The 13,024-nt window shown below is 36.1% G+C and overlaps 1 protein-coding gene across 1 annotated transcript; it reads right to left on the bottom strand.

The window, feature by feature from the left end:
- Window positions 1-8,281: 8,281 nt before the first annotated feature.
- fam174c (family with sequence similarity 174 member C) lies at window positions 8,282-12,744 on the bottom strand. Its single transcript, XM_060878843.1, has 4 exons — window positions 12,346-12,744; window positions 9,746-9,874; window positions 9,056-9,091; window positions 8,282-8,463 (listed from the first exon to the last, which is right to left on the bottom strand). Exons 1-3 carry the CDS (start codon window positions 12,636-12,638, stop codon window positions 9,088-9,090), a joined length of 426 nt encoding a protein of 141 aa, XP_060734826.1. The 5' UTR covers window positions 12,639-12,744; the 3' UTR covers window positions 8,282-8,463; window positions 9,056-9,087.
- Between the last annotated feature and the right edge of the window lie 280 nt (window positions 12,745-13,024).

Genomic DNA, 13,024 nt, shown 5'->3' with positions numbered 1-13,024 from the left:
ACCTAACTCTGTTTTTTTTTTCTCCAGGATTATCCACTGCTTCTGGGGTCATAAAAATTGATTAAAAAAAGAAAAGCAGGATTGTAAGGAAGAAAAATGGACAAATCACACCAAAGTACAGATACAGATATTTGAGGCATAGATACAGAGGCTTATATTTATTACATTGTACAAGACTATAGAGGCAGATATGAAATTCATAGTTAAATATATGTTTTACACAGTTAGTTTGCACTTGTGTAAAAAATAATGGCTTTAAGATTTTTCGGAGCAGTTTGAGATCTTAATTTATGAATCTGAGTTTCTGTTCATTTAACTGCCAGTTTGTTTGTGAAATTCCTGATTTGGAGGTTGTAAATTTGAGAAAGCTTTTTTGATTGTACATTTTACTAATCTGACATCCGGAAAAAACGTACAGGAAAGTACGTACTCGGATGCTGATGGGACAAGCCTTAAACGACTTCAACTGGCTCGCAGTTGTTTATCAGGGCATTTGTGATTATGCATGTGTGAATGAGAGAGCAAGACCAGGAGAGTTTCAGGCTTCCTCTGCCGCTTGGTAGATCTATTGGCCTCGTCTCTTTTGTTCTGTTACTTCCTTTGAGGCCGCAGTCTTCTCCTCGCAGCCTTTGTGTCCTGGATGAAAAGGGCGCAGTTTATTATGTCCCCCTGTGGCACTCCGTCAAGCAGTGGCAGCCCCGGCAAGCCAACACGCAGCAAGGTCAGGAGGAAAGTTCGCCTATGACTTTGAAAGCGAGACAGAGAAAGGCGGAAAGAGGGAGAGAGAAGAGCAGAAAAGTAGGGCCTTAAGGAGAAGAAGAAACAGAAGTGAACTTTATTTTATTTCTTTTTTATTTTCAAAAATCTTTAGTATTCAGACATCATACTAATTTTTTGCAAGCCTGCCTTTTGTGGTTAGTCATCCATTTTCATGACATAATTTCAAAAATGAACTTGAAAATGAAAATTACTGCTTTTAATGATATTTTTTTTTTTTTTTTTTTTTTTTTAGAATCTGAATCATTATTGACTGTTTTCCTGGAAATATTTCCAGTCGTTTTTGTAACAAAGTAAGTTGTGTCAATTTTTTTTTTTCCAAAACAAGCCTTTCATTTTTTATTTGTCCTCTTGTCTTTCTCTCTTATCTATAGAGAAGGTTTACACAAGGACGTCTACAGTGGACACATAACGTGAGCAGAGTTTAAATAGTGAGTAATCCTTATGTTATGAAGGAGGATTCATTATGGAAGGAGACTCCAGTGTCAGCACTTTAGATCAGTCAGAGTTAAAGCAGAGCAGCCTTTTGCAGTTTTTCAGGAATATGACAAACATATTTATTTTAATTCCAAAAACAATTAAATTATCTGAAAAAAATGTATTAATCTTTTAAAGAAAAAAATAATAGTAAATAATAAATAATTAAAATTGTATTAAATGGTGCTATAATGTATATAATAAGCGATAACACAAACTTAGCGTGTTTTACAAACATTCTATATTCTAAAAAAAGGTCAAATAATACATATTATATACTAATAAAACATGGCATATTTTCTTAAATACAATGGCTTTCCAAATCAACATACTGAACATTTTCAATTAGTATAAACAAATCAAATATTTTATCACTGAAAGTCTGTTATAAGAGTACAAGGACTTCTGTATGTTTATGGGTATGTTTATGGGTTTCTGTATGTAGAGTACAAACAATTCACAAAGCACTAGTAAAGGTCTTTATGATAGTAAGACACTGTACATAATTGCCACAATAAAATGATAACGTACAGTATATGTTTAGTGTTATTTGAGCCATTAAGCATTACTGTAAAGTGTGACGTCACAAATTAAATTAAATACTGAACTCTGCCATAAAAAGAGTTCATTAATAAAATCTTGTCAGAGAATCTTGTCTTGGCAAATCGCTGAGGTGTAGGAGGAACAAAACATTTTGTGAGAAATCCATCATCAATGTGTCCTTGATTCATTTCCTGTAACAGCATGACACCAATTACTCATTCGTTACTCATCAGGATGTGACGTGTGACAATTTTATCCTCTCTCACTGGAGCTGCACTGCAGATTACGAGCAACTTCTGATAAATATACATTTACACCAAATCTCAGCTATAAACTCATGTTAAACTCAGCAGGTTATATTATACCTTATACATTCTACCATATCTGATCATCTTTCCAGTGAACACGTACTGTACTTTTGCTCTATAGCGATATACAGCAACGATTGAACTAATGTTAGATCATTACACCTGTATGATGGCATGATAATAGACATCTCTCCCACCACTTCAGGCATAATTTCACCAAATTATTGTCACTACTGTTACTTTGCCTCTCAATCCTATAATGCTTATGATACATTTCCAGATTTCTGACTTCCCAAAAGCAGGCCAAAGGAGCTCCACGCCAGCCTCCAGATTTCATAACGCCATACAAAAGGGTTTAAAAGGGTTCCTTTTTTTTCTACGGCAAATAAAAAAACATAAGGTTTACAAGGAGCAGCTGCTTTTCACATCTCTTCTCACATGAAGCTGCTGAATAGAGCCAGAGAAATGTAAGAATATGAGTCATGAACAACACTTGAGCTGTTATGAAAAGCAGGAAATGCACAGCTGGAGCACACCTCTGTACTGACTATGAGTGAATGAACGAAACAGTCTCTCTCTCTCTCTCTTTCTCTCTCTCTGTCTCTGCATTTTATTTAGCTCTCTCGTTGTGATGCAGTGTATTTTGGAATGGCGGACCGTGTGATGCCTAATTTAACACAAGAGGATGTCATCATTCGTGTCCACTGATGCTTAGACCACTGATGCTTAGACCGTCGTTGAGTTTTACTTAACAGACATCTGAAGAGAGACTGTATTGGGTTTGTTTCTAATCTTGTTTTTACAGTGGAATTAGCAGTGATGGTTGGACATAATAGGAGCAGAATAATATCCAGCAGGATGATGAATACAGTACAGTAGATAAACTCACAACAGTAGGTAACAATGTAAACTAATAAGTATTTGTGTTCATTGGTTTTATTTTGTCTTCGGGTACCATTCATACCATTCTGTAGCTAAACCACCAAAAGGGAAAGTGTTGATTTAGTGGAATATACTTACAACCTTTTCATTTCCCCTTTCTTTCTTTCTTTCTTTCTTTCTTTCTTTCTTTTTCTTTCTTTTTTTGCAGTAATTTACAGAATATATATCAAATATATTAGATTGTTACATAAGGCAGAAAGTTTAAAGCTTGAGGTTGAGGTGTGTTTACAGACCACATAAGAACATAAGATGCTGCTTAGGCTGGTGGATTAGACAGACACAGAGCGCAACCTGGTGGAAGCGCAGGGTTATGTTTATAATAAGAATAGAGTTCAAGAAGAGGAAGAAGAAGAGTCGACATTGACTGAATTAATTAATGAACTCTTAAAATTCATTGGCTAAGATTTTTTATTTATTTATTTATTTTTTTTTTTTTATGAAAAAGGAAAACAGCTTTAGGTTTCATATACCAAACCATGTCTTTATGAAACTAGGAGGTATCAACTTCCTCTTTAGACATGTTATGACCGTAAAACCCCCTGTTAAATGATGTGAATTCAATCAACAGGTTTACTTTATTTAAAAAAAAATGATATTCAAGCATAATGTTAGTCCCCATAAAATCCCGTTATGGAATTGTAGGTGAAGTGTTATATAGGAACAAGTTTTACACTAACATGATAGGATGATGGAGAAGAAAGGAATATGGTCTGTAATGCATCTTTTAGTTAATACAGCAACCATTATGTCTTATGATAATTATTTAGTTTTTCTTAGGTAAAGAAGCAAATCTGGAGGGTTCATAGGCATGTCTCTCAGGTTTGCTGACTGTGGAGTGGTTGGATGCTGTATGTTTAAGGAAGCTCTCATGTCTGTGTCACTTTCTGGCTCTCTCTTTTACACTGCTTACATTTACATCACATCATTTAGCAGGCCCACTTTTCCAGAGCGACACTCATCTCATTTTATACAACTAAGTAACTGAGTAATTGAGGGTTAAGGGCCATTCTCAGGTGCCTAGCAGTGGCAGCTTGGTGACCTGAGATTTGAACAACCTTCCGATTAGCAGGCCACCACCTTAACCACTAGGCTACCACATACCCATGCTGCCTGCACTTTGCACATAATGTATATTGTCTTTAACCATCACTTGATTGCATCTCATTTTATACAACTGAGCAATTGAGGGTTAAGGGCCTTGCTCAGGGGCCCAGCAGTGGCAGCTTGGTGACCTGGGATTTGAACAACCTTCCGATTGGCAGGCCACCACCTTAATCACTAGGCCACATACCCATACCACATACCCATGCTGCCTGCACTTTGCACATAATGTACATTGTCTTTACATCACATCTTTACCATCATGTCTTTACCATCACATGATCACAATCACACCTAATATCTCTCTCTCTCTCTCTCTCTCTCTCTCTCTCGCTCTCTCTCGGACGTACTTCATCAATCCTGATGCCCTATCTCCAGTTGGAGTTGGAGTATCATTGCCTGGTCTGCACTCTGCTGGGGATAAATCTGCATGAACTCATGGGATTGCTGTGGATGGGGCCGTCTGGACACCGTCACACCATCTTTGAGCTAATAGTCGCGTCAGCCAGCTTAGTGCTCGGATCTTCATCAGCAATCATTTGAAGACTTCAGCAGGAAGGAATTAGTACTGGGTCTGTGGTGAATGCAGAAATGACTCTGACCTATTAGTTCCTCAGGAACTCTTGGTTCCTTAATTCTACTTGACTACAAACTGTTGTAGAAAGGACATTATTTATATTGGCATTATTTACTGTCCAGTGTCACTTTTTTGTTAAATTTGCCTGTGTTACTGGTTGCTCCTAAATTTATAGATCTCTGTGATTTCACAGGCAGAAATGTGATCTTTGGCATCTTTATGAAAGATATAACATCTGACTTAGCAATTAATGTAATTATTATTATGCTTGTCTGTTGGAAGTATTGGATTCAGACTATAACAAGCCACTTATGTATGGCATTTTTCATGTTTTGTTGGCCTAATAAAAAATAAATAACATTAAAAAAGAGGAAGAAGAAGAAGAAGAAGAAGGAGGAGGAGGAGGAAGAAGAGTAGGAGAAGGTGAAGGTGAAGGGAAGCCTGTTCATAATGGGCACCATAAAGGGTGCAATGTTTAACCTTGGGAAAAGTTTGTGTCACCAATCTTTCTACTGGTGTGTCACATCAGTGATCCTGACCCTCATGACCTTCTCCTGCACAGAGATCTCATCACTTGCAAAACGACTCACTGCTGCTGAAGATGACCACCACATGACCAACCTAAAGATACATAAACTTACTGTGGATGGTGTTACTTAGAAAGCACGGAGATGGCTTTAGGTCTGCAGTTGATAAGACCAGTTTTGCACTCAAGTCTCCATCAGTGCACAGACGATAACTTCAAGAAGATCCAAGACTTCATGTTAGAACTGGAATAATTTTTCCTGATTATATAATTGCACCTTCTGGCCATATTGTAAACGGTTATAGAAGGGAAATGATTTATAATCACACTGTGTGGTGTCAACCAGATGAGCATGAGTTTCTGTTTTTAGTCTGGTTCCTCTCAAGGTTTCTTCTCCCTAATATCATCTCAGGGAGTTTTCCATCACCATCACCTCTGGCTTGCGCATTATGGATATACTGAATTTATATATTTCTGTAAGGCTGCCATTGTATATTATACATTGTATATGTATTTTATATGCTGAATCAAGTTGAAATGAATTTTTTGGCAGATGGGAGAAAACCAGAGACCCCAGAGGAAACCCGGAAGAATAAACACCATAAATGTTAACAGAATCTTATGAAAGACTCATGGAGCAATTGGACTTAGTATTTGTACTTCTCAGAAAAACAGAGCTGTAATTCCACGTATTCTTGGATTCGACGGTCCCAGTAATAAACGACTAGTGTGTATTAACTACATTTCTCTACTTACAATGTTACATTATAAAAGTGCCATCAGGTTATCAGTACAATTTTTTTATATACTTCACATGAGAGATGTTAGCTGAAATGTCAGAATTCTAAACAGGATGTACAAATATTTTGTCTGTGTTTACAGGCATTTGATTTCTCAGGCAGCGACCTTGAAAGAACGCACCAACACACACTTAGGTAAAGGTTCTTTATTAAAAAAAACAAAAAACATCCAGAAAATGCTGTTAATCATCAAGCGTTTCAGTAAGAGGAACAGCCCCATAATACATCACAGCACAGGATCCATTTAAATGAATTATACTGTACAAATGACCAGAATCAGAGCTCTGTGTGTGTGTGTGTGTGTGTGAGAGAGAGAGAGAAAATAGGAATAACACCCAAATAACAGATAAACAGACAGAGAGCGAGAGAGAGCGAGAGAGAGAGAGCGAGAGAGAGAGAGAGAGAGAGAACATATTAATAACACCACCCAAATAACAGATAAACAGACAGAGAGAGAGAGAGAGAGAGAGAGAGAGAGAGAGAGAGAGAGAGAGAGAGAGAGAGAGAGAGAACATATTAATAACACCACCCAAATAACAGATAAACAGACAGAGAGAGAGAGAGAGAGAGAGAGAGAGAGAGAGAGAGAACATATTAATAACACCACCCAAATAACAGATAAACAGACAGAGAGAGAGAGAGAGAGAGAGAGAGAGAGAGAGAGAGAGAGAACATATTAATAACACCACCCAAATAACAGATAAACAGACAGAGAGAGAGAGAGAGAGAGAGAGAGAGAGAGAACACTACCCAAATAACAGATAAACAGACACAGAGAGAGAGACAGAGAGGGAGAGAGAGAGAAATAGCAAGGTGAGTTGTATTTAATCGTGATTACTGAAGAGATTGTGTGTGTGTGAGAGAGAGAGTGAATAAAGTGCACACATCACTATGAATGATATCTGACCAATAAACTCCTTGCTTATATAAATGTGGCTTTATATAAGCTTTAATAACAAAATATTGACAAAAACATTTCAAGCAATCAATATTCCATTCACTTATAGAACTTTTTAAAGGTAATTTTAGAAATATATTATGTATGAAATGTTTTTTTTTTGACAAATTTAAAGCTTTCAAAATACAGGAATGCAGAAACCACGTGGAGTCACAGATCACTTCGAATTACAGTCCGTCCGAATAGAAAACACTTAAAGGCACAGAATCTGAACGTTAAACACCAAATATTGACCGTCCAACGTCCAAACACACAAAAAAACCCCAGTAGGGTCAAATGAATCGATATAAAGCTCGTCTCTTACATTCCACTCAAGACATTCCACTCAAGAGATACAGTAACCTTCACCGAACAGAGGAAAGACAGAAACGCATTCATAGTCAAAGTCAAAGATTTAAAAGAAAGAAAGAAAAAAAAATGATAAACCAACGTTCACTGTAAAGGAATGAAGAAGCCGGAGATGAGCACCATCTGGATATGCATTGTAATTAAAATGATGACATAAACAGAAGCCGAAGCCACCCGTAGTGCATGGAAAAGCAAGTGAAAAAAAATATATATATATTCAATTGCCTTGTCTTCAATTGATCAGCACGCGTTCATCTTTTCTGCCAGCGATGAACGACCGATAAAGAATTTAATGTTTTAACGAGGCCTGCAAAATTACTTCAATGTGAATATTTAAAATGTACACAACCATACGTAAACAAACCATACGTTTTTCCCCCATTTATTGTGACTTTAAATTTAGCAATAAATAAAAAAAAAGGATAAACAAATGAAGATGGAAGTGAAAAGCTTTTTCTATTTTTTTTTTTTAGATAATATACAAAAATTCCTTAGTAGTGAAGGTAGTAACAACAGCCACCTCAACCCTTTTTGCCCCGAGTGCAGAAAAGTATTGTCATTTTTACCTGGAGGGAAAAAATAAGTTTAAAAAAGGATTTGTATCTTCTAAAGGCTCAGGACTTTGTTTTAGAGGAGTCCTAATACCGAAAACCAAAGCTGGCCGTGTCGCAGAGCCGCACGCTGTTGTGTTTGTTAACCGTTATCCACACACTCACTTTTGCACTACTGAGGAGATGGTGTAATAAGAATATTGTATCAGTATTTGCAGTTATATTACACTATACACTCCAGAGTGCTGTAATACGGCTGTGTTGAACTCTCAGTAAAACGGCATGTCTAAACATAAAAAAAATGAAAATGAAAGCAAAATCGTTGAAATTAAAAAATGATGGGGGGGGGGGGTGTTTGGGGGGGATAGACAAATAGAGCATCACAACTCCAGGAATTTATCTGGTACAGAACACATTGCACAGTTTCACAGCAGCGGAGGCTTGTGGTAAGCAGTTTTAATATAAAATATGACCAAAGATAACGCTCCAAACACACCACAGCCCGAGGTCCAGATGCTCTTTTTGGTCATTTGTTTGGTCCATTCCACTTTATTGCTGGGGAGAAAAAACACAGGAAAGTTTAGTGATGGCTGCTGACATCCATCCATCCATCAATCCATCCATCCAATCAATAAATAAATTAACCCGTCCATACTGCCAGATATCTATCCATCCAATCAATTAATCCATCAGTACATCCATTCATCAATCCATCCATTCATCCATCTAATCAATAAATCCATTCATCTATCCATTCATCCAATCAATACATCCACCCATTCATCTAATCAATTATACATTCAATCAATAACTCACCCATCCATCCATCCATCGGGTTGTGTAATGCATTACAACTCAATGCAACTCAGTGATGCCATAATAAGAATAATCTTATTACACAGACACACACACACAGACTTGAGTAATATAAAGACACGAGACTTGAGACATGATACTTTCTTTAACAACAGATAATCTGATGGAGTGGAGTCCAAAAAGGAAACAATATAACTGATGTTTAATCTTTGCACGTCAGCCTTGCTGACTCGTTTATTCCAGCTGCACAATGCTAACTTTCGATAACACAATTCTTTCATCCTCCAGCAGCAACATGAGAAATTGATATTCAAAATCAGGGGTTCGTTACCTTCATTGTCCTTTCCTCTTGGCCCTCAGGACTCATCTAATAAACATACAATAAAATGAATGTTAGTTTAGGAAATGAACTAAAGGCAAAGGAGCTAGAAAGAGAACTCCTTTTTTATACACAAGTTTGTTTTTATCAGCCTTGGACTTCAGGAAAGCATTATATTTTATAATATGTATATATTACACACACTCCTGCTGCTGTATATTGTACAAAAAGCATAATATTGCACAATATTGTTATTTGCACTCCCACACTATGTACATAACTGATCAGTCATATTCTATATTCATATTTAATACTCATTCTGTCGATATTGTATCTCATCGTCTGCATTGTCTTGTATAGTACAGTGTTATTTATGTCTGTACTTTTGAGAGTCACAAACAGCTGGAACCAAATTTCTTGTGTGTGTCAACACACTTGGCCAACAAACCTGATTCTGATTCTAGGGATTTTTTTTCATTAATGTAACTATCAGTTTCAAGGCTTCCTGCAGACTGCCCCACGACATGTACACGAACCTGACCGGAGACTCATCATCAGAACCACACTATAAAAGCTAACAGACTTGTTTATCAGATTGTAACAGATGTAAGGTTGAAATGTGTGTGTTGCCTTCTTTAAAACTGTTAAAACTAAATGTTTTATTGAACAATAACACACACATACAGACACACACACACACACCTTCTCAGTGATTTGGCTTCATACACAGTGTTGTCATCTTCATCACTTTCCAGCTGTGCCATCTCCACCGTGTCATCATAGTTTGCCAGAAGTCCATATTTTTTTCTTGTTGTAGAAGATTTCTTCAGACTAAAACCATATGAATATAGCCATAAGTTAGCATGTCAAGTATTTTTTTATTTATAAATAAATAAATAAATAAATAAATAAATAAATAAATAAATATGTTTGCTAATAAACACACACCTGGTCAGAAACACAATAAAAAAAATCAAATTAATAAATAACTAAATCATTTTGACATTAGTGGAGATATTATTGAGTAACGTGTACACAAACGATATAAACATGGATAAACAGTTAAACAAATTCATTTGCAAGGGTTTATAAACAATATACACAACAACATGAAAACGTAGAAATAAACAGCACTGCTGGAGGGGGAAAGAGAAGAGAAGAGAAGAGACGTGTTTACAAAAGTAGCTCTGGTTGTGTGATTTATTTTAAAAAATTTAATTTATTCTGCTAAAGCTTGAGAGGTCACATTCGGTGCGTTTGAGGTCATTTGCCATCGATGGGAAAAGGCTTTAACAAACGATGTTATATTTTTATGAGGAAAGTAAAATGGTGGAATGTCATATCTTAAATTTAAATATGCATATTTTAAATCTTTTTATTTTCTTTGGAAAATTACATATCCATAAATGTAAGTGGTCTGAAAAGAAACCAAACATCCATTTTAAGCTGGAAATGAAAACGTGTTTTGAAACTTTAAAAGGACCCACAAGCCGAAAAGCTTTCAAAACTATGGACTTTTACAAAGCTGAAAATTCCTCTTTTCAAAATGAACTGTATTGCTCAATGCCCCTTCTTTTCATTTTCCTTTTTCTTTCCTTTTACGTTATTTTTTTACTAAGATTGGAATAATATAGCATTGCATTTTGTTCTGTTATTATTTGTTATTGAAACAATAAAATAAATGCAAAAATAAACAAATCAAATAAAAAAATAATTTTCAATGGGGAATTTAAAAAAAAAAAAAAAATAGCAACCTTCAAAAATAGCAATTGTTTTTGTTATCCATTCACTAGACACTATTATATATATATTAGGGATGTACCGATCCGATATTTTGGATCGGTATCGGCGCTGATCCAAGCATTTTGAGTGGATCGGGTATCGGTGGTGCGTGACCGATCCAAATTCGATGCCTGTGGTCATGGGCGTCGGAACCATTATAAGTGGGTGGGACAGGAGCCACCCACCTTTTAAGACCAATAATATTGGACCCACCCACTTTTACCGTCTCTATTCAGCGCATATGTCTTTTTTATTACTATTATTTTTATTATTTAGCGCCGCCAGTCGAATCCATTCTGCTTGAGGAATGCCCTAATAAATTAAACTCCATTCCGCGTTTTACCTACAGCATTGACCACGCTCCTGCTTCCTGAAATCCATGGGCGTCGGAACCATTGTGTGTGTGTGTGTGTGTGTGTGTGTGTGTGTGTGTGTGCGTGTGTGTGTGTGTGTGTGTGTGACAGGACACGCCCACTTTGTATTTACTTCCGACGCCCATGCCCGTGGTGGTTGAATAATGAACAGCAAACATCATAGACTATTGCTTGAACTTGCACTTATATATTAAATACATTAATGTAAATAAATATAATAAATTTTATAGGAAATATGTTGCACAACCGCCTGCGACAGACAGGCAAGTTTAGCAGGCGCCCTTCTTTCCTTTTACCTTGGGTGCAAGGTTTACTGTTTAATACATTTTGCATTGTGTTTCAAGAGTTCTAATATAAGATTCACTTTAAAATATTGCCTTTTCTTCAGAAAATAATTTAACTTAATAATTGCAGTATATATGGTTTAGATTGTTATATCACTAACTGTTAAAAGTACTGTTTGCTACTGCATTAATACTTTTTTAAGATTTCTTGAAAACCATTTTTCATCCAGTAATGTGCATTATTGTATTTCTTTGCCAGAAACAAATCAATCTTAATAACTAAGCGAGTTGTATACATTCTTTAGTTTTAAAGGTAGAAAAAAAACACAGATATCGGATCGGTATCGGCCGATACCGGCAAACGCTGGCATCGGAATCGGATCAGAAGAGAAAAATTGGTATCGGTACATCCCCAATATAATATATATATATATATAGTGTTAAGTATATAGACACTCTGCATTAGAGTAGCGGTGGCATATAGTGTGCTAAATATTTGTAGTTTTTTGACATATGTTACCTCATAAACACTTAAATATTCCCTCATTACACAATAACAATGTGCACTAACCTTGCATTTAATTACCACCTACTTCCTACTACATCCCTGCATCTCATCCCATTCTAACATCTCTAGCACGACTGTCCATGCAATTTATTTATGTTTCAGTACATGTTTTGTGTGTGTATTTATTTGCCACTCATATCTTGTTGTTTAAAGCTCTTTCTGATTCTGATTCGAATTTTACACTACGATAAGAACGTATCGTGTTATTCCGTACAGAAGTAACGCTAAGTTTTAAACATACCGTGTCGTTATTACAGAACAGTTACGTAAAAGGCGTAACTACAGAAGACTTACCGAACTGCGCGAACAAGGAAATAAAGCACTCCTATAATGGTGATGCCGATAAGCACGTATAAAGCCCTCTGGATCATAGAGCCGTCCAAATTCAGACTGTTTAAAGTATGATTTGCTGTGTTTTTAGTGATTGCAGGCTCCTGAGTAGTGACGTTAACTGTGATGTTTACATGTTCAACCGACTCTTTGCTAGAATCGGCACATTCAACCGAGCAAAAAGTCAGTAAACAATAAGCCAAGGACAAAGCTACGCCTACCATTGCGGCTCTCTTCTCACTAAAATGTACGTACATATCTATCGAAGAGTAAAATCGACTCTTTTGCGGTTTTTAATGTAGTCCGTTTAACAGCAACGACTCTCCGAATCCGATTGCTATCAGTCTGTAAGGCTGTCAGTCTACTTCCTGTTTCTAAATGATGACGGCATCACATTTGGTGCAACAGTCAATTCTGTCCGGACGGGAAATTATAATAATTTCAAAAGCACCTATTAAAGTTTTTTATTATTATTCATTTATTTATTTATTTATTTATTTATGACAATAAAATGTTATTGGAAACCATATATAAAAATAAAAAACACGAAAGCAATAATAACTATGCTACTAAAAAAAAATAAGTATTTTTTTATTTAAAATTTACATTTTTATTCTCTTGTCATGTTGTTTGTTTTGCTATT

Source organism: Tachysurus vachellii, chromosome 1 (genome assembly GCF_030014155.1).
Source record: "Tachysurus vachellii isolate PV-2020 chromosome 1, HZAU_Pvac_v1, whole genome shotgun sequence".
Classification (NCBI taxonomy): Eukaryota; Metazoa; Chordata; class Actinopteri; order Siluriformes; family Bagridae; genus Tachysurus; species Tachysurus vachellii.
This window is presented reverse-complemented; position numbering and strand designations above follow the sequence as displayed.

Coding starts and splice junctions, on each gene's coding strand:
- fam174c (XM_060878843.1), bottom strand. CDS start 12,638: ATGTACGTACATTTTAGTGAGAAGAGAGCCGCAATGGTAGGCGTAGCT. Junction 9,875..12,345: donor TTCCTTGTTCGCGCAGTTCG/GTAAGTCTTCTG, acceptor ATATGGTTTTAG/TCTGAAGAAATCTTCTACAA.